The 27,134-nt window shown below is 46.7% G+C and overlaps 1 protein-coding gene across 1 annotated transcript in view; it reads right to left on the reverse strand.

Moving 5' to 3' along the window:
- Window positions 1-3,866: 3,866 nt before the first annotated feature.
- Window positions 3,867-27,134, reverse strand: part of KRI1 (KRI1 homolog) — a 95,301-nt gene continuing 72,033 nt past the window's right edge. The window contains exons 13-19 of the mRNA XM_083354679.1: window positions 19,722-19,797; window positions 15,829-15,929; window positions 15,040-15,181; window positions 14,038-14,168; window positions 7,896-7,960; window positions 6,852-6,947; window positions 3,867-4,649 (exon numbers count right to left, since the gene is read on the reverse strand). Coding sequence (XP_083210805.1) covers window positions 4,241-4,649; window positions 6,852-6,947; window positions 7,896-7,960; window positions 14,038-14,168; window positions 15,040-15,181; window positions 15,829-15,929; window positions 19,722-19,797 — 1,020 coding nt within the window. The 3' untranslated portion in view covers window positions 3,867-4,240. The remainder of the gene's footprint in view (window positions 4,650-6,851; window positions 6,948-7,895; window positions 7,961-14,037; window positions 14,169-15,039; window positions 15,182-15,828; window positions 15,930-19,721; window positions 19,798-27,134) is intronic.

The raw sequence follows: 27,134 nt of genomic DNA on the forward strand, positions 1-27,134 counted from the left end.
TTTTTATTTCCACCCCAGATCAACCCGGTGAAGCCCTCGCCGTGATGTCCCGTTGCCTGGAGGCGGTGAGGGTCTGGATGGGGAGGAACAGGCTTCGTCTAAATCCCGACAAGACTGAGTGGCTGTGCATACTGGCATCTCAGGTTGTCCACTCTATTCCATCTTTATCTATAGGGGGTGAGGTGTTACCCCCCGTAGATAGGGCTCGCAACTTGGGTGTCCTCCTTGACTCACAGCTCAGTTTAGAAGATCATATAGGAGCTGTGACCATGGGGGCTTTTGCCCAGGTTCGCCTGGTGCGCCAGTTGCGGCCCTATTTGGACCAAAATGCCCTACGCAGTCACTCATGGGCTTGTGACCTCTCGGATAGACTGCAATGCTCTCTACATGGGGCTGCCCTTGAATACCACTCAGAGGCTCCAGCTGGTGCAGAATGCGGCCCCGCGAGTTGTGATGGGGGACTCCCGATACTCCCATGTAACACCTCTGCATTGGCTTCCAGTTGTCTTCCGGGTGAGATTCAAGGTGCTATAAAGCCCTAAATGGCATGGGCCCGGATTATTTACGGGAGTACCTTTTGCCGGCATTAACTTCCCATCATCCTGTGCGCTCCCATAGAGAGGGCCTCCTCAGGGTGCTGTCGGTCAGGGAATATCGACTGGCGGCCCCCAAGGGGGAGAGCATTCTCTGTGGGCGCGCCTGCCATCTGGAACCAGTTCCTGTTGAGCTCCGGATGGCTCCCGACCTTCGCTCTTTTTGCCACGACCTGAAGACTTGGTTATTTGAACTTGCCGGCCTGGACTGAGGGATTGGGGTTTTAGATTTTAAATTTTAGAACGTGTTTTATTGTTTAGGGCTACTTGGTTTAATTTATTTTAATTTTTGTATATTATGTGTTGTATATAGTGTTTTAATTGCCCTGTACACCGCCCCGAGTCCTTCGGGAGAGGGGCGGTATATAAATCCAAATAATAAATAAATAAATAAAACCATAACTATAACTTTGGCTATATGGACCTTTGTTGGCAAGGTGATGTCTCTCCTTTTTAGGTTTCCCATAGCTTTCTTCCTAAGGTGCATCTTTTATTTCATGGCCGCAATCACCATCTGCTGTGATCTTGACCCAGAAAAATAAAATCTGTCACTGCTTCCATTTATTCTACTTGCAAGGAAGTGAACTTAGTTTTTAACCTCTATTTTTTCCTGCTTTTGTTAGGTCTCTACCATTTTTGCCCTTTATCATACCCATCTTTGCATGAAATGCTCCCTTGATATTTCCAATTTTCTTGAAGAGATTTCTAATCTTTTCCATTCTATTGTTTCCCTCTATTTCTCTGCACTGCTCATTTAAGAAATCTTCCTATCTCTCCTTGCTATTCTCTGGAAATCTGCATTCAGTTGAGTATGTTTCCCTTTCTCTTTTCTGCTTTCCTCAGCTATTTGTAAGGCCTCATCAGACATCCACTATGCTTCTTTTATATTTTTCCCTCCTTGGGACAGTTTTACTTGCTGTCTCCTATATAGTATTACGAACCTCTGTCTATAGTTCTTCAGGCACACTACCAGATCTAATCTCTTAAATCTATTCCTCATGTCCACTGAATTATTTGTAAGGGATATGACAGTTGATACCTGAAAGGCCTACTGGTTTTCCAACTCTTTTATTGACTGTGAGAGCTACTCCATTTCTTCTAAGGGATTCTTGCTCACAGTAATATATATAATGGTTATCTAAATTAAATTTGCCCATTCCCTAGTTCATCAGTTCCCAAGATTTCAATGTTCAATGTTGCCATTTTATGTTTGAGCACATCCAGCTTTCCTTGATTCATAGATCTTACATTCCAGGTTCCTATGCAATATTGTTTTTTATAACATTGAACTTTACTTTCACCACCAGACACATCCACAGCTGAGCATCCTTTGGGCTTTGGCCCACCTGTTTGCACTCTGGGTGAATTGTAATTTGTAATTGTCTTCCATTCTTCCCTAGTGGCACATTGGACACCTTCAGGACTCATCTTCTGGCATATCTTTTAGCCTTTTGATACCGTCCATGGCAAGGATACTGGAGTGGGTTGCCATTTCCTTCTCCAGTGGACCATGTTTTGTCAGAACTCTTCACTATAACCTGTCCATCTTGGATGGCCCTGCATGGCTTAGCTCATAGCTACTTTGATCTACCCAAGCCCCTTTGTCAAAAGGCAGTGATCGCATCTATCCCCAATGGAATTCCATTCCACATTTTTGATACTGTTTGGAATAGCAATAGCAATAGTACTTAGGCTTACACACTGCCCATAGTGCAGGGGTGTCAAACTCAATTTCATTGAGGGCCGCATCAGCATTGCGGTTACCCTCAGGGGGCTGGGTGGGTATGGCCAGGGTGGGCGTTTGCATCAAGGGTGCCTATGGGCAGGAGTGGGACAGATCTGAAGGTCTCTGGCAGAAGGAGGGTCTCTGGGCCAGGGCCAAGGCAGTGGGGGCCGTTCCCTCCGTTTCCAGGATGGCTTCGCGGGCTACATGAAACCACTTCGCGGGCCAGATTTGGCCCCCGGGCCTTGTGTTTGACATGTCTGCTTTACAGCACTCTGGATTGATCTACAATGTCAGTATATTGCCCCCAACAATCTTGGTCCTCATTTTACCGACCTCAGAAGGATGGATGAATCAGCCTTGAGCCCTGTCAGGATCACACTCCAGGCTGTGGACAGAGATTGCCTGCAATAGTACATTTATCCACCAAGGTACTAGGAATCAGTTACTACTGGTGGATGAATGCAGTATTACTACTGACTAGTCCTCAAAACCATAATAGAGTCTGTCCATTATGGTCATAAAGCAAGTCACCCATGTGATTGACACAATTTTATGACTTTTTGCAGCAGTCATAAAGTGACTACTGTTGTTAAGTGAATCCATAGTTCACTATGGAATATTTTTGCTGAAAACCAGAAATAAATGCCAGTTTTTGGCAAAAACATAAATTGTGATCATGTAACTGTGATCAAATTCGCTCAAAATGTAATGTGACCACAGGGGACGGGGTGGCCATCAGAACTTTGGAACTGGCTTGTAAGTGGAGTGTGTTTCGATTGAAACTTTGAACAGTCATTAAGCAACCAATCGTAAGTCAAGGACTACTTATACTTCTGCTTCTCTCCACACTTCTCACTAACATTTTCTACTATAAGCATGAAAGCATTTCTATGGCATGTTACCATGGAATTGGCAGAAGACAGTTCTTCATAGCAGTAATTCTTCCTTTCCATTGCTTTCTGGAAGATACACTTGTTTAATTCGGTTTCTTGGGAGACCTATGCCTTTGTCCTTTCCCTGTTTCATCCATGAACTCAGCAATGTAAATCAAGAATGATTCAGGCTTAGATAGTAATTGGCCCTATTGTCTATCATAAACCAGACTATTGTGTTGTTATTCATCATATGTGCTATGTTCCTGATATAGCAGTCAAGCAGTTTTGCCAGTTCTCTCTATACTCAAAATATACTTAAAATAGTCTGCTAGAGAAGCAAAACCTCTAAGTGCTGGAACGTGTGCTGATTTGATCCTATTTGGGCTTGGGGCATCCTTGTATCACTCAAACAAGACACTTTATTTACTCTGCAGTTTGTTTTCAATAAAATTTGGAACAATGGAACCAGTTATCCAGATTCCCTTTGTATTGGATATTTTTCAAAAGAGAGCTAGACAGCTGTCTGGGATATTTCTTATGAGTTCCTGCACCAAGCAAAAGGTTGAACCTGAAACCTAAATGGTTCTTCTAACACCATGATTCAATGTAATCAAAAATATTAAAAGTACATTGTGATGATTCTGACAGCTAGCTATCAGCTTTAGTCTTTAAATATTATCTTATACAGCCCAAAGGTATTTAGGTCAATAAAAATGGAGGTCAATTTTCATTTCACAATCTCCCAGAGGTTTTTTTAATCTTAAACCATCATTATGATTAAGGTACTTTGCAAGCAATGGCCCTCTAGTATGCAAGTGGAAGTGATCAAAAGGAGTAATATAGGATTAGCTACTGCAGTGGATTCTTGAGTCAAAGTTAATCCAAAATATAAGGCAGCAAATGCATTAAAAGATAATCAATTTGATCCATATTTCCCAAAGATCAATTAAATCCCACCTAGAAGCCACTATTAACCACTGTAGACTCCACGCCAAGAAAAGGAGGCTAAACTCCGAAATCAAAGTAGATGACGTTGCTTGGTCCCTTCATGGGTCAAATCTGACTGTCCTCCCCCCCCCACATTGCTTCTTCCGCCTCTTCTCACGAAGCAGCTGGCGATAGCACAAGCCCTTGGGATTGAGACCATAGGCTTGGAGCCGCTGGCAACTGAACTCCGAGCCTTTCATTCGTATCTTGGTGCCTAATACCAACCCCTTTCTGCCTCTCTTATTTGATCTTTGAACTCGGGGGGGCACAGAACAAGAGCCATTTGAGGCAGAAGCATCAAATTCTTTCCTTGTAACAGAATCTGTTGAGGTCTTGCAAAACAAAAGTCCTTCCTCCTCACAACCAGCACTAACCAGCTGTGTTTCTTCTGAAGAGTGCCCAAAACACTTGGTTTCCCTGCTCTTTTTTCTCTTCTTGGGCTGAAGCTGCTTTCCATCTTTTTCCATTCTGCAAAAAAAAAATCATGTGGCCAAATCAGATCCAGAGCATATAGAATATAAAAAATCTAGTCTCAAGACAGCAGTACAAGTAAAGCATCAAAGACCCTCAGCTCAACCTCAAAGCTAAAGTTCTAAAGAAAGGAAAGTTTGTTTCTCCTCAGGGTCAAAATTTTCAGACACATTAAGTGAAAGAGATAGCAACTATACAAAGTGAGTAATGAATTAAAAGAGAAAGGCTCCCATGATAGTTGGAAAAAGGATAGAAAGCATGGTGGCTATTTCATTATGTTTAAACGTAGGAATATCCTTCCCTGGGTAAATCTAATTGCCTTATATACTTGAGTATAAGCCGAATTTTTCAGCCCACTTTTTGGGCTGAAAAATTCCACTTCGGCTTATACTCCAGTCAACAAAAAAAACTTACCGAGGACTTGTGCGCGGCCGAGGCTTTGGTGCTTCCGGGATCGCGCGCACCTCTCCCAAGCCACCGCCATCCGGAGACCTGCCGAAGTTTGGGCAGGTTTGGGGAGGTGCGCGCGCACCTCCCCAAACCTCCCCAAACGTCGGCAGGTCTCCGGACCTCTGCGCCTTGCCTGCCTGCTTCTTTCCGCAGCGGAAAGAAGCAGGCAGGCAGGGCGCGGAGGAACGGAGACCTGCCGACGTTTGGGGAGGTTTGGGCGCCTCCCCAAACCTCCCCAAACGTCGGCAGGTCTCCGTTCCTCCGCGCAGACCTGCCGACGTTTGGGGAGGTTTGGGCGCCTCCCCAAACCTCCCCAAACGTCGGCAGGTCTCCGTTCCTCCGCGCAGACCTGCCGACGTTTGGGGAGGTTTGGGCGCCTCCCCAAACCTCCCCAAACGTCGGCAGGTCTCCCTTCCTCCTGCCGATGTTTGGGGAGGTTTGGGCGCCTCCCCAAACCTCCCCAAACGTCGGCAGGTCTCCGTTCCTCCTGCCAACGTTTGGGGAGGTTTGGGCGCCTCCCCAAACCTCCCCAAACGTCGGCAGGTCTCCGTTCCTCCGCGCAGACCTGCCGGCGTTTGGGGAGGTTTGGGGAGGCGCCCAAACCTCCCCAAACGTCGGCAGGTCTGTGCGGAGGAACGGAGACCTGCCGACGTTTGGGGAGCCGCCCAAACCTCCCCAAACGTCGGCAGGAGGAACGGAGACCTGCCGACTTTTGGGGAGGTTTGGGGAGGCGCCCAAACCTCCCCAAACGTCGGCAGGAGGAACGGAGACCTGCCGACGTTTGGGGAGGTTTGGGGAGGCGCCCAAACCTCCCCAAACGTCGGCAGGTCTGCGCGGAGGAACGGAGACCTGCCGACGTTTGGGGAGGTTTGGGGAGGCGCCCAAACCTCCCCAAACGTCGGCAGGAGGAACGGAGACCTGCCGAAGTTTGGGGAGGTTTGGGGAGGCGCCCAAACCTCCCCAAACGTCGGCAGGTCTGCGCGGAGGAACGGAGACCTGCCGACGTTTGGGGAGGCGTCCAAACCTCCCCAAACGTCGGCAGGTCTCCGTTCCTCCGCGCCCTGCCTGCCTGCTTCTTTCCACTGCGGAAAGAAGCAGGCAGGCAGGGCGCGGAGGTCTGGAGACCTGCTGACGTTTGGGGAGGTTTGGGGAGGTGCGCGCGCACCTCCCCAAACCTCCCCAAACTTCGGCAGGTCTCCGGACGGCGGCGGCTTGGGAGAGGTGCGCGCGATCCTGGAAGCACTGAAGCCTCGGCGGCGCGCAAGTCCTCGGTAAGCTCCGGGCGGTCACTTGCTTCGCGTCTCCTGAGGGAAGGGGGGGCGACTGGAGCGGGCGTGTTTCCTCGCCTGCTGGGCGCCGCGATTTGCCCGGGGAACGCGCGGGCCCCGAATGGCAGCGTGGAGCGAGGAAGCGGACAGCCAGGGCTTCCCCGAGAGCCGCGGCCACACAGGGTATTCCTGTGTATTCAGGCTTCCAAAATGGCGGATCGAGCCTCTGCTGGCGGCAGAGGCTTGCAGAACGGCGGATCGGCTTATACTCGAGTCAATAACTTTTTCCAGTTTTTGGGGGTGAAATTGGGGGTCTCGGCTTATACTCGAGTCGGCTTATACTCAAGTATATACGGTGCTTTCCTTTTCTTCCATATTACTTTCTTAAACCTGAACTATTTGAATTATTATAGTTAATTATACAGGAAAAGAACTACTTTTCAGGCTGGACCAGCTACAGCCTAGGCCTCAGAGGACATACCCTGTTTGAAGGGATTTGAGAATCTGTTTCTTCTTCCAAGCATCTTGGCTTTTCTTCTCATAGACTGCCTTCTCCTGCAACTCTTCTTTTTCTGATCTGTTCAGAAAACATGCAAATCCCTTTTATTCCTGAATCATCCCAGCACCATTTAGTATCTGGTGTAGGATGGGAGAGGAAAATGGCATGAAATAAGGGGCTTTCTGAAATCTACTTTTCAAAAGGCAGAAACCCAAAGAAATGGATAACTGACCTATAATTTGCTCTTATCTTATGGAAGGAAAATACAGGAATGCATATTTTCACACTTAGATCTTATTATTACAAGATTTCATTTTTTAAAAAAACCCATAAAACATCCATGCCTTACTATATTTCATGTTATTAGATAATAAAAGGGCATTATCAGGAGTTCAAGACAAGACAGAGTTCCAAAAATATTTCTTTGTCCAATTTTGGTCCTACCATGTCTTGTTCTATGACTTTACTTCTTTGCCCCACCCAATACTTGATTACTAGGCTTCTTTGCCCATTAACTACTAGCCTATGTAGTTAATTAACTACACAGACTAGTAGTTAACTAAGTAGCAATAGTTATACTATAAAATAGTAATATAATATAATATTAATATAATATAAAATGTAATATACAATATAATAGTTAAAAAATAAAAAATAGTAAAAAAGTAATTCTAAGTAATTAACTAAGGAGAAATTTCCTAACAGTGAGAAAAAATTAAATCAGTGGAACACCTTGCCTTCAGAAGTTGTAAATACTCCATCAATGGAGGTTTTTAGGAAGAGACTAGACAGTCACTTGCCTGAGATGATATAAGGTCTCCTGCTTGAGCAGGGGGTTGGACTAGATGACCTCCAAGGTCCCTTCCAACTCTGCTATTTTGTTCTGTCCTAGTCCTTTGTGGCAGGGTGGGTGGGTGGGAGAGCCAAGAAATGTTAGAGCCCAAGCCTCGATCTCCATGTCATGTGCTGGATTCCAGCCATTTATATATAAAGAGCTCCTTTCCGCTTTATGTTGCTGCCCCTCACCTGTACATGCAGGTCTTCCGTAGAGAACACCAGCGGTTCAGCTCTTTATCACTAGCAGTCAAAATCTTAAAAGAGAAAGACCATTGGTTTTTTTATGTTTCTCTTAGTGCAGAATGTACCCACTCTGATCCTTTCCTACACTATGAAGAAAGCTGTACTATTTTCTACTACCGTAGATTCCGGCGTAGAAGACTACTTTTTAACCCATGAAAATCTTCTCAAAAGTCAGGGGTTGTCTTATACGCCCAGGTGCTGAAACTTTAGGGACAGGGCTGGCTGGAAAACCTGGAGCGGATCTTCCATTTAGTCTGCGCAGGGAAAGCGGGACCAATTGGAGTAGAAGCTGCAGTCTGTGATTTTTTACAGGCTGGGGTCTGGGCTTCTTTCCTTCTAAAGTTGAAGAGCAGCTGTAGGCAGGTGGGGAATGCAAGAGCAATCTGAAAGGCAGGTGGGGAATGCATAGCCAGAGAAGCAGCTTAGCTCTAAGGATACATTTGACTCAGGAACTAGGCGGGCTGGCTGGAAAACCTGGAGTGGATCTCCCATTTGGTCTTTTTTTAAAATCCCATTTATATCCCGCCCTTCTCCGAAGACTCAGGGCGGCTTACAATTTAAAGCACAAATCAATGTGCTTAGCAATAGCCTTCATTCTATGTATATGCCTGCCTATTAGAGCTTTCACCCCCCCCCCCCACAAGCAGCATTATTACAAAGTCAGCTTATTGCTCCCAACAATCTGAGTCCTCATTTTACCTACCTCGGAATAATGGAAGGCTGAGTCAACCTTGAGCCTGGTGGGATGAGAACCTGCACTAATTGCAGGCAGCTGGGGTTACTTAAGGCTCTGCGCAGGGAAAGCTTTAGAGTGAAGTAGGAAAAGTGAAAAAGTGAATTAGGAAAATAGGAAAAGGGTTGCTGGAATTGGGTATGTGTAGTTTAATGAAGAGAAGGGTGAGGGGTGACACGATAGCAGTGATCCAATATCTCAGGGGCTGCCACAAAGAAGAGGGAGCCAAGCTATTCTCCAAAGCACCTGAAAGCAGGACAAGAAGCAATGGATGGAAACTAGTCAAGGAGAGAAGCAACCTAGAACTAAGGAGAAAATTCCTGACAGTTAGAACAATTAACCAGTGGAACAACCTGCCTCCAGAAGTGGTGAATGCTCCAACACTGGAAGTTTTTAAGAAGAGACTGGACAGCCATTTGTCTGAAATGGTATAGGGTTTCCTGCCTTAGCAGGGGGTTGGACTAGATGACCTCCAAGGTCCCTTCCAACAACAACTTCTTCTTTTTCTTCTTTTTCTTCTTTTTCTTCTTTTTCTTCTTTTTCTTCTTTTTCTTCTTTTTCTTTTTCTTTTTCTTTTTCTTCTTTTTCTTTTTTTCTTTTTCTTTTTCTTTTTCTTTTTCTTTTTCTTTTTCTTTTTCTTCTTCTTCTTCTTCTTCTTCTTCTTCTTCTTCTTCTTCAGTTTAATCCACTTGCACTGTTTTATGTTTACATGTTTGATGACAAACAGCCTTATGTTTATAAGTGACAGTTTTCCTACTAAGTACCTGCATGTCATAAGCATTTGAATTAAAATTACCATATTAAAATCAAATCTGATGTTTTTTAATTTTTATTTGGTGTGCATTTGAAGAGGGGTACCGTATTTTCCGGCGTATAAGACGACTTTTGAACCCCTGAAAATCTTCTCAAAAGTTGAGGGGTCGTTTTATATGCCCAGTCGCCTTATACGCCGGAAAAAAAACACCTTCGGATCTTTTTTCTGCTGGGCGGCGGGATCGCTGGGTGAATGGAGGCAGGCGGTGGCGACCCGTGGTTAAGCGGCCGACGGCGAACGGGTGATGGAAGGCAAACTCGTCAGCTTCTGGGGCGGCTACTGCAGCTGCTGCCGTTGCTCGCTCAAGGACTGGCCGTGCTAGCGCCTCCAATGCTGGCTGACAGGTCCCCGACGAGAGGAGCGAGACTAGCCCCGCCCGTCGTCTCGAGCAGCCGCTGCCCTGTTTCCCTGCTCCGCCTGCTCTGTGATTGGCCCAGCTTTGCTCCTTTCCCGCCAAAGGGGCGCCTCGCCTTATTGTCTCTGAGCTCTCTCGCCTGCTGCGCTGCTGCTCTCAGTTCCGCACTCCAAGCAAGCAATTCTTGTGGTCAGCACGAGTCAGGCGGTGCCTCGGCGGGAGCAAAGGCTCTCCCTTCCTACGGTCGAGCGGGGCGCCTCTGGGGACCGCCTGCCCGTCCTCTCGTCGGGGACCTGACAGCCAAGCATTAGAGGCGCTAGCACGGCCAGTCCTTGAGCGAGCAACGGCAGCAGCTGCAATAGCCGCCCCAGAAGCTGACGAGTTTGCCTTCCATCACCCGTTCGCCGTCGGCCGCTTAATCACGGGTCGCCATCGCCTGCCTCCATTCAGCCCAGGGCTCCAGCCGAGCAGGAGTCGTGTTTCTGCAAAGAGGCGGCGGCCGTGGCGGCGGCAAGGGACTCGAGAAACCCAGGAAGTTTTCTCGAGTCCCTTGCCGCCGCCACGGCCTCCGCCTCTTCGCAGAAACACGACTCCCGCTCGGCTGGAGCCCTGGGCTGAATGGAGGCAGGCGATGGCGACCCGTGATTAAGCGGCCGACGGCGAACGGGTGATGGAAGGCAAACTCGTCAGCTTCTGGGGTGGCTATTGCAGCTGCTGCCGTTGCTCGCTCAAGGATTGGCCGTGCTAGCGCCTCTAATGCTTGGCTGTCAGGTCCCCGACGAGAGGACGGGCAGGCGGTCCCCAGAGGCGCCCCGCTCGACCGTAGGAAGGGAGAGCCTTTGCTCCCGCCGAGGCACCGCCTGACTCGCGCTGACCACAAGAATTGCTTGCTCGGAGTGCGGAACTAAGAGCAGCAGCGCAGCAGGCGAGAGAGCTCAGAGACAATAAGGCGAGGCGCCCCTTTGGCAGGAAAGGAGCAAAGCTGGGCCAATCACAGAGCAGGCGGAGCAGGGAAACAGGGAGGGAAACAGGGAGCAGGGAGGAAAGGGAGCTTGATTTAAAAGGCGAGGCAGGTGTGACGGGCATGGAGACGTTCCGTTAGAAATACCATAACGGAGGAGGCTCCGGGCGCTTTCCTGGATCGGAACGTGCGAACTGAGGGTGCCACTACAGTCCTCGTGTTTCCCAGGGTTGCCCGTCATGCCAGACATTCCCTATAGCCCGATTCTTTAGCTCCCCACGTTCCTTTTTTTTATTGAAAATTTTTACAATACATTTTATCTTTAACAATCCCTCCCCCCTCCCTCCGCCCACCCCTACCTAGCCCTCCCTATCCCTCCCCCCCTCCCCCCACTTCCCAAAGCTAAATACAAGGTATAAAAGCAAAAAACAATCATAAGCAACCATCTGCTAACAACAATAAACTATTAAATCTATCGCACTCTAGCTCATATGAAATGACTACAAGCAATACTAATATTACATAAAAAAAGAGAAAAGAGAAGAAAAAAAAAGAAAAAAAACTTATTCAAATGCTAAGTGAAACTTTTTAGTCCCATATTTGTTCTGGATATAATCAATCCACTTTTTCCAAGCTCCCCACGTTCCTTAATTCGAGCGAATTTTGTCGGTGCTCCGTGGAGAAACAATATGCAAATGCCGTTTATTTAACCGCGCAAAACTTTTTAAAGACTTTTCATTTCTGTTTTATGCATGGGCTGGGTGGGTCACGAAGTTTACCTCTTTTATTTTAGCAATATCGTGGCACTTATAAAAAAAGGGTACTAAAAGAGTTGTTAATATGCAGATTGTGTGCCAGGAAGTGAAATATTGAGTTATTTCTTTCACTTCTGTGTACCATAAATATGCATAGAATCTGCATCTCCTCCTACTGGGGTGAATTCTCAATGAAGCACATTAGAGCTACCGGTACTTTATAAAACTGGGATTCTTTACCTTTGCTATAAGGCAGGGTTCCTCAAAGTCTTCAGCTTATTGACTCCCAAACACTCCTGTGACACATTGCATAGCTCAGATCTCTTGGAGACAGGGAGGGCTGGGCCACCCAATCCAAGCAGATTTTGTATGCAGGAAATACATTGCTTGTTGTGATTGGCTGGTTGTTTTATACTGGGAATGGTGATTCTGAGGGAAGGTAGTCTTGTCTGGTGAGCAGATACATGTGGTGGTGAATATAGTACAGCACAGCACCAGTATCTGTACTTGTTCATACAACTGGCTAACAGTCAAGGCCCCATCATGGCTCCACCAGTAAGAAGAAATATGAAGCCAGTTTCAAACTTAAAGTTGTAAAGTTTGCCACAGAACATAATAACTGTGCTGCTGCAAGACAATATGGAGTAACAGAAAAGATGGTTCGGGACTGGAAAGCAAATGAAAAAACCTTAAAGAGTATGCCAAGGGGTAAGTGTGCATTAAGAAGAGGCACTCCACATTGGCCAGAACTTGAAAAACATGTAATAGACATGGTGAATGAGCATCGCCAAAGCGGTTATATAGTGACAAGAAATAAAATATGTTTGTTTGCACTTCAGTGGGCCAAATCTAACCCAGATCACAGCAAAGGATTTAAGGCCACTGTATCCTGGTGTACTAGATTCTTGGAAAGGCATAATCTGGTACTGAGGCAAAAGACAAAAATTTCACAAAAAGTACCTGCAGATCTTGATGCCAAAGTAATTAGTTTCCATCGATACGTAATACAACAGCGCAAAAAACATGGCTATGCGTTAAGTAGTATCGGAAATATGGATGAAACCCCAATGAGTTTTGATATGGTTGGAAATAAAACTGTCCATCCAAAAGGTGAAAAAACAATTTTAATTAAAACAACAGGACATGAGAAGTCCAATTTTACAGTGGTACTAGCATGCACAGCTGATGGCGCCAGACTGAAATCAATGATTATTTTTAAAAGAAAAACAATGCCAAAACTCAAGTTCCCTGTTGGTTGTTTTGTACATGTGAATGAAAAAGGCTGGATGGATGAAGAAGGGGTAAAGCTATGGCTTGATAATGTATGGAGCAGGCGACCAGGTGGACTTATTCAAAAACGTAGTCTACTGGTGTGGGATATGTTCAGGGCTCATTTAACTCCCAGCACCAAGCAAAGGCTGGCAAGAATGAACACAGATGCGGCAGTTATTCCTGCAGGATTGACATCGTTGGTACAGCCACTGGATGTGTGCCTAAATAAGCCATTTAAAGATCGCATTCGAGAACAGTGGAATGAGTGGATGGTTAGCGGCGAAAAGTCATTCACAAAAGGAGGAAACATGCGTGCTCCACAGTTGGATGTTTTGTGCAAGTTTGTCATAAAAGCGTGGAATGATATTAATGCAGAAACAATAATCAAGTCTTTCAAGAAGTGTGGCATATCAAATTCATTAGATGGTATGGAGGACGACTGCTTGTGGCAAGATGAAGAGGAAGCCAAAGCTGAGACCACACCTTCTGATACGGAATTAGATCCATACGATGACTGCCTTACAAGTGTATCACAAGATGTCATTGATGTACTAATGAAATCAGATGATGAAGAGGAGGATTTTGAAGGCTTTTAAAGGGAAACTGTCACGCCAGCAAATCCTGTAAAAATAGCTTGGAGTTACGATGGGCGTTGCTGACTCGCCAGGGACTTGCCCGGCACTTGCTCTCTCTATATTGTTTGTTATCTTCCTCCTATCATCATCAATTCCAGTTTGGTTGACAGCTTAGAAAACAAACAGCATGGCAGCTCCCATGGGTTTATTGTCTTTATCCTTCCTTTCAGCTTTAGAGTGAATTAGGAAAAGTTTAATCCACTTGCACTGTTTTATGTTTACATGTTTGATGACAAACAGCCTTATGTTTATAAGTGACAGTTTTCCTACTAAGCACCTGCATGTCATAAGCATTTGATAAAATTACCATATTAAAATCAAATCTGATGTTTTTTAATTTTTATTTGGTGTGCATTGGAAGAGGGGTAGTCTTATACAGTGAGTATAGCCCAAACCCTATAATTTAACAGGAAAAGTAGGGGGTCGTCTTATACGCCGGGTCGTCTTATACGCCGGAAAATACGGTAGTCTTATACGGCAAGTATAGCCCAAACCCTATAATTTAACAGGAAATGTAGGGGGTCGTCTTATACACCGGAAAATACGGTATATGAAAAGTTTACCTCTTCAGTTGACAGTCCATAGTTGCAGGGAACAACTGTATGGTACTTGAAACGACAAGGAAGGTCACCTATCAAGTCCTCATATTCCAAGTGGTAGAACTCATTCAAATATTGTTCAAATGGCTTTGTTTCTGCAGAATTCAAAAGAATTAATGGAAGTCAAGATATGTTACTCTTTCAGATTCTGCCCATCCTTCTTTAGCTACATCTTCTTTGGACTATCTATAATACGTATCTCAAAACTTCCATAATTCTAATATTTGGATGCTTCTACTTCCCTCCCCACACAACTTTGTTTTTCGTATTACCTAGCTTAGTGAATATTTCTAGGGAACTGAAATACCTTTCTATGGCATCTTGCTTGGTTGTAATAAAGGCAGTATGCTCTGATAGTTATCTAGCTACCATGTTTTCACGAAAGTAAGACCTACCGCCCAAAATAAGCCCTAGCTTAATTTTTGGGGTGGGCCTAATATAAGCCCTACCCCCAAAATAAGCCCTAGTTTTGGGGCGAGGCACATGCCTAAAAATCAAGCTAGGGCCCGGGTGGGAGCTTATCATTGCAGCCAGGCCTCCAAAGGATTGACACTTGCCTTGCCGGTGCACTTCTGCAGCCAAAGGAGCAGCTTCATTTTGCAGCTGAGAATGGAGCTCCTGCCTGCATTTTACAGCCACAGGCCTTTCCGGAAGCCCTCTGACTGCAAAATGTAGGCCAGAGCTCCATTGTCAGCTGCAGAATGAAGCTGCTCCTTCAGCCTCAGAAGAAGTGGACCGGCTGGGCAGGGCTGTCAGTGCTGCCACTGCAAGATGAGTGGAAAAGACACCACCACCCCCAAAAATAAGACCTGGTGCCTCTTTTGGAGGCAAAAAAAACACATCTGGGTCTTATTTTTGGTGAAACATAGTAATAAATCCATCATTTAAAAAGTAGTATAATTTTAAATCAATCCTCACAAGCCTTGCCAATGACTCATTAAGAGAGTTTTCTCTCCAAATTCTTACCAGGATCAAATGGCTTTTTTTCCTGAGAGATGGTCTCTGCAAAAGGTGACTTGCATTTCTTCTTCCCTAGAAGAGGAATCTTCAGTTTCTTTTTCTTTTTGAAATGGGTTGGTTGCTGGGAGAAGTCATAATCTGCATCCATCTGAAGAGGTGGTGTGTAGAGGACCGCAAGGATGAGAAACACAGATCCAGTCTCAAAGCCATAAACCCAAAGTTGGAAGCAGAGCCCCCTTACCCCAGGATTCACATAAGAAAGGCAAAATACGAACTCACTTCTCAGACAAACAAACAACTGCTATCCACATTTTCTAATTCTCACCCATCTACCCATCGCCAGCATTTACCCAGACATCAAAGTGAGCCCCTTGACTTTTTACCATACAGAACCTAGACTGCTATACTTTGCATTTAAGAAACAATGCTTTTTCTTTTGAATCCTGAGGTTTGCAGCCCTCACACAGGAACAAATACTGGACAAAAAGACTTCAGCAGGAAAGTCTATAGACTCAGTGAAAGACTAAGAAAAAAAATCAAGCCAAACAAACAGGTTCAATCACCCCTGATTTCTATACATCTCTGTTTTTGTTTAGTATCTTTAATCCTTTGAAGTGTACATGGATTATACTGGCTGTAGACTATGGCTCTCCTTGGGTTTAATGTTGGTCTTGCAAATCTGGGGTATTACCTGCCAGCACTAGGCAGCTCTGGCTGTAGCGCAAAAGGGCCAGAAGACAACAGTTTCCCTTTCTTGTGCAATACATAGCTAGAATCATTAAGAAATCAACATACCACAAAGTCAGGGTCCTCACAGTGTGGTTGGTGATCTTCCTCCTGCTGCTGCTGCCACATTCTACCATCCCTTCTAGTCCAGTTGTCCCAATTCCATTCACCTGAATTTGGGGTATAAGAAAGTGTTTTTAAGCAATGATTCTACAGCTCTTATTGGTTCTTCAACTTTATTTAGCCCATGAGTACACAATTGACACACTATAGAGTTCATTGGGCTTCCCTCTTCCTATATTCAGTGCACACTCACAGAATGATGTAGAATCTGGATAAAAAATACTACATTTTAAATGTCATTTAATGTAACTCCATTCTTTCATTTAAATTTTTCAATGTTCTAAATCTATTTTAGGGATGTCCTGCATAATAAATAGCAACGTGCACCAATTAGTCCTCCTAAAAAATTCATGCTCCAAATGGTTCCTATTCTTCTGTCACGGGTCGGTAACCTGCGGCTCTTTCAGCCATCTCCTGCGGCTCCCAGTCCTCTGTGATGTGCATTCCCCCCCAAAAAAGTTCAACCAATCAATTCAAACTTCTCATGAAAAAAATATCTCGCGAATTGATTGGTTGAAATTCTTTGGTTTGTGGGACTGCCCACAAACATCTTTTCTTCTTTGGACTGCACGTGGCGTCAGCAGCAGAAGAGACGGAGGATTGCTGGAAACAAGGTGTGTGGGTCGGTCAGATGGGGTGTGGGAGGGGACGTGGAGGCTGATTGAACGCGCGGGTGAGGCAGAGGTGCTACTTTGGGCCAGAGGGGAGGCTGAGCAAATTTCCCCCGCCTTGCCAGGCAAACGGAAGCTGATGGAAAGCGTGCACGAGTGAAAGGTGCTGCTCGGGGCCGGAGGGGAGGCCGAGCAACTTTCCCCCGCCTTGCCAGGCAAATGGAGGCTTGTCAAATGCTCGTGCGAGGGAAAGGTGCTGCTCGGGGCCAGAGAGGAGGCCAAGCAAATTTCCCCTGCCTTGCCAGGCAAACGGAGGCTTGCCAAACGCTCATGCGAGGAAAAGGTGCTGCTCGGGGCCGGAGAGGAGGCCTAGCAAATTTTTTTCCCCTTCCCAGGCAAACGGAGGTTTGTCAAATGCTCGCGCGAGGAAAAGGTGCTGCTTGGGGCCGGAGAGGAGGTCGAGCAAATTTCCCCAGCCTTGCCAGGCAAAAGGAGCCATGGCGTTCTTCAGCAGGCATAAGCAATAAGTGATCCCACTCTCCTCCTCCTCCCCTTGGAAGAGCTGCGGGGCTCAGGAGCCTCCCCCAATGGCCCCCCCACCCATGAGGGAAGAGATGCAGCAACTGGATTGACGCCGCCGCCTCCTCTTCCTCCTCCTCGAAAGGTGCATCTCCCGGCTCCGAGAAACCTCCGCTTTGTCTGATGCTTACTTTTGCTTTCCAAAGTGGCCTTGGCCTCACCTAGCCGGCACGCTTGCTTGCAAGGTGCTCAACCTGGATCAGCTGGTGGGGAGGTCATGCGTCCTCCTGGCCTGGCTGCTCTCCTCACTCCCGCTGTTCTCCGGCATGACCCGCTGCCCCAGTTGGCATGCTTGCATATTCCCCCCCTGCCCAAATAAATAAATAAATATAAAAGGCCGATTTCACAGGTTGTCCAGCTAGAAGGGAGGAAAGAAGCTGGGCTGGAGCACCCTGGAAAGGCGAGCAGGCAGCGCTTGTGCACGGGCTGGTTGGGCTTTTGGCAGGTTTTCCCTGCAGTTAAGGCAGGGCAAGTTTTTTGGCTCAGGGGAGGCTGGGGGGAGGGGGAGTTGCTTGTGGGGGCACGTGTCTGCTCACATAAGTGCGAATGTGTTTCTTTTGCATGGAATGTGCTTTACTGTAGGTTATATTTTCTTTCTTTCCTTCCTTTCCTTCCACGTTCTTCCACGCCCTCCATGTTCTTCGCCTCTCTGCTTTTTCCGCCTCTGGGGATGGAGGGAGAAAGACGCATTCTCCAACCGGCTCTTCCTTCCCCTTCTCTGGGCTGGGCTGCAATCTTACCCGCTGCTTCTCCGCCTCCTCCTTCCTCCTCCCCCCCTTGCAGAAAAAAAGGAGAAGGCAGGTGGTGGAGCAGGGGTTTCCCTTCCTTGCCCAATTCCAGTGTTTGCAAGAGAGGCAGAAGTGATCGCCCTTTTGCAAGCAGAAAATCTTGCAGGTCTCCTTGCAAGGAAGGAAACCCCAGATACGGGCAAGCCAGGAGAAATGTGTGTGTATGTGAGGGGGGGGGGAATCCCCGGCTGCAATTCCTGTGCAAAGTGGCCAAGGCCACTTTGGAAAGCAAAAGTAAGCATCGGGCAAAGCGGAGCTCGGTTTCTTGGTTTGCATCCGTCCCTCAGAGCCGGGAGGTGCACCTTTGGAGAAGGAGGAGGCAGCACCGTCAATCCAGTTGCTGCATCTTTTCCCTCACGGGTGTGGGGGGGGCATTGGGGGAGGCTCCTAAGGCCCACAGCTCTTCCAAGGGGAGGTGGAGGAGAGTGGGATCGGGGTTGCTTGTGCCTGCTGAAGAGCGCCATGGCTCCATTTGCCTGGCTAGGCGAGGGAAATTTGCTCGGCCTCCTCTCCGGCCCCGAGCAGCACCTTTCCCTCGCACGTGCTTTCCATCAGCTTCCATTTGCCTGGCAAGGAGGGGGAAATTTGCTCGGCCTCCTCTCCAGCCCCGAGCAGCACCTTTGCCTCGTGCACGCGTTTGACAAGCCTCCGTTTGCCTGGCAAGGCGGGGGAAATTTGCTCGGCCTCCTCTCCGGCCCCGAGCAGCACCTTTTCCTCATGTGCGCGTTTGACAAGCCGGTTTGAAGAGCCGGTTGGAGAATCAGTCTTTCTCCCTCCACCCCCAGAGGAAGAAGCCCCTCTTGCCTGCCCCAAAGCTGCCAGCCACGCAACACGCCCGGCCGCAGCGTGTTAAGCAGCAACTGTTTTCTTTCTCTTTATTTTTTCCTCCCTTCCTATATTCTTCCTGCTTTCTTCCTTTCTTGTCTTCCCTCCTTTCCTCCCTCCTCCTTTCTCTCTCTCTTTCTCAATAAGCAAACAATCAGGGCTCTGACTGGCTGCTCCGCACTTCTTCCTCCTCCTCCCTTCCCCCTCAAGTAAACTGCATGCAAACATCCCACAAAACCCACCACATCCTACAGCAGGCTGAGATACGCGAGCCCAAGCAGCAGCCTCAGAAGATTTGCCGCAGCAGCTCTTTCTCCCTATCGCCCTCCTCCTCCGCTCCCTCAGAGCAGTCTTTTCTGAGGAGAAGCCAGCATGGCGGAGCCATCCATACCAGAGCTGGAGAGGGGGGCATGGCCGGTGTATGTCTCGCCTTAGGTAAGCTCCACTTTAATCAAACCCTGTTCTGCGCATGCATGCGGATGTGCGCATGCGCATTTTGCGGCTCCCAGTTTTTTTTTGTGAGGGAACCAGTTCCAAGTGGCTCTTTCACCGATTCAGGTTGCCGACCCCTGTTCTATGTCCTAAGTTAGGGGTGCCAAACTGCTGGCCCAAGGGCTGGATGCGTCATGTGGAAGCCACGCACATCCCAGCTCTGGCAAGGGGAAAAAAGTCACAATACATTGCAACATGTCACATGATGAGGCGAGTTTGGCACCCATGTCCTAAGTCATTGGGTTTTTTTTACTTATGTATATGGTTAACGATATCCCCAATTCTCCAAGCAACTTTCCATCAAAGTGATCATCTTGATCAGGGGTCTTCAAACTTGGCCCTTTTATGACTTGTGGACTTCAACTCCCAGAATTCCTCAGCTTATAAATGTCTTGTGTGCCAGTGTGGTCAGATGGTCATGTGATTGGTTGGTTGGTTGGAGCTATATTTAAATTCTAAGCAGTTGATTGGTTCTCTTGTTCCCAAAATACTGTTTTTTCATATGAACAGCAATTTTCCCTCATTCCAGGATGTCCCAACATACCGTCACTTCCTTCTTCAGTTTCAAATTGTGGTTTCTCTTCCTCACCAACTCCATAGTATTCATCCCCAAAATAATTCTAGATAAGGAAAAGTAACATTCAAGATTTATTTGTCCCAGAGGAAATAAATCTTTAGCATTCTTGAAGCCACATTTTTCTTCCCCATTTGATTTTTTTAAACAAAAAAGTATTGCTGATTGAAACTGTTTTGCAATGCCTGCTCTCTGCAATGTTTATAACTCATGAATTGTGCACAAAGGCTAAGGAAAGGGTGTCAAACTGCCGGCCCACAGGCCAGATGCATCATGCTGAAACCGCAAGCACCCCATTGCTGGCAATGGAGAAAAAGTCGTGATACATTGCGACACGTCACATGACGTTTCGAGTTTGACACCCCTGGCCTAAGGGCTCCTAATTGTGTTGCCTCATATGGCTAAGGCAAGAAACCCCTCCCTTGAGACAGACATGATCTGCAACTGATTGAATGCTGCAATTGCTTATCTTTGCAGCAGCTCATATGCAACCAGCTTGACAGCAATTAGAGCTTTTAATATAATTGGGGATCCACAATTTTTTATCAAAATATAAACATGCTAATATATTAAATTGGCAAAAATAAACTGCATTTATTTTCCTTTACCTTATTTATTCTATACCTTTATTCTTATTTATCTTTACCTTTTACTTATTTACTTTTATCTTTACTTATTTACCTTTACTCTTTTTACCAAGCAAAAATACTACTTACATAGTTAATACTTTTGTAACTGATGAGAGGGGCCCATCCCTACAGAAACAAATAATTGCACCTATAAATCTCACCAACTTCTACCCAAAACATAGCATGCAAATTGCAATGATGTCAATGCTGCAAAGATTGACATATTTTTGCACTGACAATATAAGAGACAGCCTGTTACTTTAATTGCTTCGCTTTGGGGGGAAACGTCAACTGGATGTTTTGAGAAAATAAAAAAAGCCCACATACAGAATGGGAAGTGAAACTTCATATGTAAAACTAATTGGATAATGTGATGGACAGTCTGGGAGAAGGAGGCCTTCACAATTAGGTGGGGGCTATTAAACTGGCGACACTATTTAGAAGGGAGCAAGGTGCCTTTTGAAGTATGGACAGATCACAAAAATTTAGAGGCACTAAAAACTCCATGCAAATTGTCCCCAAAGCAAGTGCGATGGGCACAGTACTTAAACCGTTTTAACTTTACTTTAAAGTACATACTGGGAAGGAAAAACTTCCTAGCTGATGCGCTATCCCGATTGCCACAGTATAAAAGTGAATGCGAAGAGGTCTATGAGGCAATTATCCCCAGTTCGAAAATTGCAGTACAACTCACACCTCGCAGAACCCCTAATCCTGATGACCTGGGAGTGAAGAAGATAAAATGAGAGCTCCTTACCGATCAATGGTTCAAAGATAATCAAACCTCCCTATCATGCAGGGATGGTTTGGCATACATGGGGGAAAAACTATCTACCTAAAACACTCTGTCTCAATGCTCTCAGACACAGCCATGATGTAAAACAGGCTGGACACTTTGGATATTTAAAAAATCTACACCTCATCCGCCGGCCATTTTGGTGGCCAGGGCTAAAACAAGATGTGGAAAACTATGTGAAGAGTTGTACCGTTATGTGCCACCATGAAAAGAATTCCAGGGAAAACCCATGGGCTACTGCAGTCAGTAGCCAATCCTTCCCAACCATGGGAAGAAATAGCTATGGACTTTATTGTAGATCTACCTAACAATAGATGAAATACTGTCATCTGGAAGGTGATAGATCTGTTTTCGAAGCAGGCTTTATCACCTGTAAAGGACTCCCATCTGCACAACTGACTAAATTGTTCCTGAAACATATCTACCGACTGCATAGTGCCCCTGAGCGAATAATTTCAGATACAGGAGTGCAGTTCACAGCGAAATTTTGGAGGAATTTCCTTAAATTAATTGGATCATCCTAAGGCTTATCATCTGCTTTTCATCCAGCTACCAATGGGGCTGCACAATACGCTAACAAAATGGTGGAGCAATACCTCAGATGCTATGTGTCCTACCAACAAACAAACTGGACTGACCTCCTCCCTTTCGCCGAGGTGGCCTACAATAATTCTGTTCACAGCAGCACTGGCTACATGCCTTTCAGAGTAGCTACAGGAAAAAAGTTCAGCCCAATGCCTGACTATCCTCAGTTGCCACCTGCTTCCCAAACACTTGATCAATGGGTGAGGGGGTGGGAAGAAGTTTGGAGAAACACAAAAATGGTTTTAAAAAGAGTGCTGAGACTTATAAAAAAACAGGCTGATAAAAAGAGGGCTCCCCAAAGAACATTCCAAGTGCACTGCATTTCTGCTCAGTAAATTATATTATTGTCTCAAATTACCCAGCAAGAAATTGGGACCAAAATTCTTGGGGCCTTTCCCCATTGTGAAAATCATCAACCCAGTCACAGTAAAATTGAAACTCCCCAGACTTTTGGGGAAAATTCACCCGGTGTTCCATTGTAGCTTACTGAAATCTTTTTGAGCCTCCACTTTAAGACCTCCCCCTAAGAAAGCACCTGGATCCCTCGTAGTTAGCAGGTCACACCCATTATGAAGTGAAATGTATTCTTGACTCTAGAATCTTTGAAAATTGCAGTACCTAGTACAATGGAAGGGATACCCATTGTCTGAAGCCATTTGGGTGAAATCTAGCGATGTGAAAGCTGACAGACTTATCAAAAAGATTTATGAGAAACACCCCAACAAACCAAAAGCCAGCTCCTAACTTATGTTTGTTTACATTACAGGAGCTGTTCTTTTTGTAAGGGGGGCTGGATGTCAATGCTGCAAAGGTTGACATATTTTTGCACTGACAATATAAGAGACAGCCTGTTACTTTAATTGCTTCGCTTTGGGGGGAAACATCAACTGGATGTTTTGAGAAGATAAGAAAAGCCTGCGTACAGAATGGGAAGTGAAACTTCATATGTAAAATTAATTGGATAATGTGATTTATGACGTGTAGATAAGGGCAGGGATTGTGTGTTACAATGGGTTTCGGGGGAGGAGATTTCAGATTCTGGCATCCCTCCATGAGTGCTGATGTTTTGTTTCATTATTAAGACTTTTTAGATAAACAATGCCTGCCTTTTGTTTGAACTGTCATTTACCGGAACTACGACAAATAGCAACTATACCACTTCAGTGCTCTACAGTCCTTTACAGACCTCTCTAAGCAGTTTACAGAGTCAGCATATTGCCCCCAACAATCTGGGTCCTCATTTTACCAACCTCAGAAGGATGGAAGACTGAGTCAACCTTGAGCTGGTGAGGATCGAACTGCCAAACTGCTGGAAGTTGGCAGTCAGCAGAATTAGCCTGCAGTACTGCATTCTAACTACTGCACCACCATGGCTCTTAGCCATGCTCCTAGCTCTAAAAGAGACCATTTTCCTAAAAGTGGCTGGTTTTGTTGCCAAAGAATAACTTCACAATATCTACTCAGAGTTGCTTTGAACTATGAGATGGGTGGCAAATAAATTTGATAATAATAATGATTGATAATAATAATCGAGGCATATCCTGCCATGGCTCAATTTGCAAACCCTGCTTACAGCCAGACAAGAAGCAACAGGGAGAGGGAGTGGGTTGGAATGCCAGGGAGGGGATAATAGAATGCAAGAGCACTGACTCTGAGGTGAAACATACCAGCGTTCCAAGGTCACTGGCTGGGAAAGTTCACCAGTGTCTGTTTCCCAAATAATTTGAATATAATCGATTGGATGGAATAAAGTGACAATGTGATGGCCAGGGAAAAGGGAAACATTTAACTACGTTTGCATGTGAAAGTATTAGAATTTGCTTCACTTTCATATCCATTTCTGCTCAGTAAATTATATTATTGGAAACAAAAAATGGCTCCGGAGTCTTTATTTGCTGCATGCACTGAGTGGGATGGTTGACATTAAGACAATTCTCACAGTAATACCCTGCTTGAACACCACCAGGTTTGAGCAATGATGTCTATAGAGCAGGCATGTCAAACTCGTGATGTCACATGACGTCGCACGACATATCAGAGCTTTTCCCCCCATTTTGTCGTGACACATCTGGCCCGTGGGCCGGCAGTTTGACACCCCTGCTATAGAGAAAGAACTAGAGAAGAAGCCAGGAAAAAATCTGGCTCAAGAAGCACTGGCAGCATCTCAGGGTGGAGCAGGTGCCCAACCTACTAGGGCATGGCTGAAACCTGAAAAGCCAGAGCAGCAACCCACAGCACCTAAAGAATAGACAGGAGATGCCCCAGTCCCAGGGTTCTAAGACCTGGTGGTCAGCGGGGGTGGGGAACTTGACAGAAGCTGAGGAGTTCCTCCCCCGCCAGAGGTCAACGAGGTGTGATGAACTGATGGAAGGTGAGCAGCCGAATGGGACAAGTGGAAACTTCCAGTCAGCATCTCAAGCCTGACTATGGAGCAGCTAAGAGAGAAATTCAGAGGGATGTAAATTCATGCAGTGGTGAAACAGAAGGACATCATCCAAGCGTTGGGGACCACCACTACCCAGTGGTCACTCTTGCTCCTCCTCCTCCTTCTCTCCAGCCAGTGGTCCCAGCACCAGCAGCTGTCGGGTTTCTGCCCCAGGAATTTTCCTGGTCCACGAGGAGCGCCAGCCAGCCACCTTCATGGCTTGCTTCAACAGGCACCCAAACCGCCTAGCCCACTTCTTGGCTCAGGCTTGGCACATGGAGCACCACAGAGTGATGTATCCAGACGATGTGACCCAGGTCCATACAATCACTGACAACCTGGAGGAGGCCGCCTCAGAATGGCTGGTGCCAGTGCATGTCGAGGATGCTATGGAGTTGATCGACCTTGATACCTTCAGGCCGGCCTCACAAGAGCACTTCAGGGACCCTGTGGCAGCCTGTTGTGCAGAAACCCGTATCTAACCTTGAAACGGGCAACAACCAGTGACAGAGTATATCCAAGACTTCCATCAACTCGCCAGTCATCTAGGGGACAGGATTGAGCACCTACTATCACCTGCTTCAGAGAGGGACTGAATAAGGACTTATACTGCCTGTCCTGAGCAGTGCTATGAACTCTGTGGGCATGGTATCGCATGGCCAGAGAGGTGGAGATCGATGTAATGGAGTTTCATGAGCATACAGGACAGGAGAGTTGCTGCTGCCACCCAGCTGAGAGGCGAGGAGCTCAAAGGAAGAGGTAGTGTGCCCTCTGTCAAAATGGGAAAGCCACATCTGAGCCCTACCGGATGTTTCCGCTGTGACAAGAAGGGCCACTCAGCAGCTGAGTGTCTTGTGCCACGCCCAATGTTAAAGACAGGGACTCATCTAGAAACCATTCAATTTATCGTACCCCCTGCGATGACTGATGCAGGGTCTTAGGTTTAGGGTAGTGAAAAAAGTGGAACTCCTCCATTAATTGGGATGGAAATGGATGATGGATGCTGCGGAAAGACAACAGCCAATAGTGTAAGTGTTAAAGAGCTGCCATGAGCCTACAATTGAGAAAGCAAAAGTGAACAGTGCCAATAAACTTGTATGCATACAATGATCTCCACCTCTCCTGAGCCACAGGAGCAGAGTTTTTCAGTCAATGGTATCTTTTTATACTTGCCATACAGGACAACTGATGGAAGCGTAAATGCTTTGCAGTGGTTTGCTGACTCCAACTGGCTAAGATAACTGGTGGGAGTATCAACATATCTAGTAGCGTCTGTAGCTAGAAACAGCAGAGCTATCCCTAAGTCCACTTGCTTCTCAATGTCCTCTACCCTTTGTCACAAGATTTGTTTTGCTTGGTTGTAGTCCAATTTGAGTATTGAGGCTGGGGAGAAGCCTAGTTTGGCAAGTTGGACTCGATTGCCTTGATCCATGAGGAAAATTTGTCTTGCAGGATTAATGGAGCAAGGCCTTGCAGAAAGAAATTAAGCTTTAGCCAGATATTTATCGAAGCTATACAGATTCTTCCTTCAACTTTTATCAATCCTGTCTTGAGGCACAGAAGTGTATTTGAGACACAATGTGGCATCTGGAGAATTGTTCTAATAAATTTGGATTGAACTCTTTCCAATGGTGTGAAATACAAAGCTGAGGGTCTGAGCAAGGTCCCGTAGAGAACCTGTGAAAGCAACTTGGCCAGAAAGAGCTTAATTGCAGCTGGAACATAGTGTCCTTCCTTTGTATGGATGGTGTTTGCTAATATTTGGCCAGAGGCAGCCGCATATTCTCCATGTGCTTTTCTTGAGCCAGTGGCATGAATGATCACTCCTAGGTACTTAAAGGTGGTTACATGCTCTATATTATGACCATTAAGATACCATGAGTAGAGTTTTGGCCTTTTTGCAAAAGCCATAACTTTTGTTTTCTCATAATTTATGCCATGGTATCTTGCTGCGGCGTCTCAGGGGATTGGGAGTGGGAGGCACGGTTCTTCGGTGGTTCTCCTCTTATCTCCTGGGACGTTCGCAGTCGGTGTTGGCAGGGGGGCAGAGATCGGCCCCTAGGTCTCTCGTTTGTGGAGTTCCTCAGGGGTCGGTTCTCTCGCCTCTCCTGTTCAACATCTACATGAAACCGCTGGGTGAGATCATTCGTGGTTTTGGAGTTGGGTATCATCAATATGCCGATGATACCCAACTTTTCTTTTCGACCCCAAACCACCCCAGTGATGCCCTCGCTGTGATGTCCCGTTGCCTGGAGGCGGTTCGGGTCTGGATGGGGAGGAACAGACTTCAGCTCAACCCTGACAAGACTGAGTGGCTGTGCATTCCGGCATCCCGGGACATTCAAAATGTTCCATCTCTTTCTATGGGGGGTGAGCTCTTACCCCCCGTGGATAGGGCTCGCAACTTGGGAGTCCTCCTAGATTCACGGCTTACCCTAGAAGATCATGTAGTGGCCGTGACTAGGGGGGCTTTTGCCCAGGTTCGCCTGGTGCGCCAGTTGCGGCCCTATCTGGACCGGGATGCCCTGTGCACGGTCACTCATGCGCTCGTGACCTCTCGCCTTGACTACTGTAATGCTCTCTACATGGGGCTTCCCTTGAAGACCACTCGGAGGCTCCAACTGGTACAGAATGCGGCCGCGAGAGTTGTCTTGGGAGTTTCCCGGTACTCCCATGTTACACCTTTGCTCCGCGAGCTGCATTGGTTACCAGTTGTCTTCCGGGTGAGGTTCAAGGTCTTGGTTATGATCTTTAAGTCCCTACATGGCATGGGTCCGGGGTACCTCGGGGACCACCTGCTGCCGGCTTCAACTCCCCTCCGCCCTGTGCGTTCCCACAGAGAGGGCCTCCTCAGGGTGCCTCCGGTCAGGGAATGCCGACTGGCGGCCCCCAGGGGGAGAGCCTTCTCTGTGGGTGCCCCGGCTTTGTGGAACCAACTGCCGGTGGAG

This window comes from Vipera ursinii, assembly GCF_947247035.1.
Source record: "Vipera ursinii genome assembly, chromosome: 2".
Taxonomy (NCBI): domain Eukaryota; kingdom Metazoa; phylum Chordata; class Lepidosauria; order Squamata; family Viperidae; genus Vipera; species Vipera ursinii.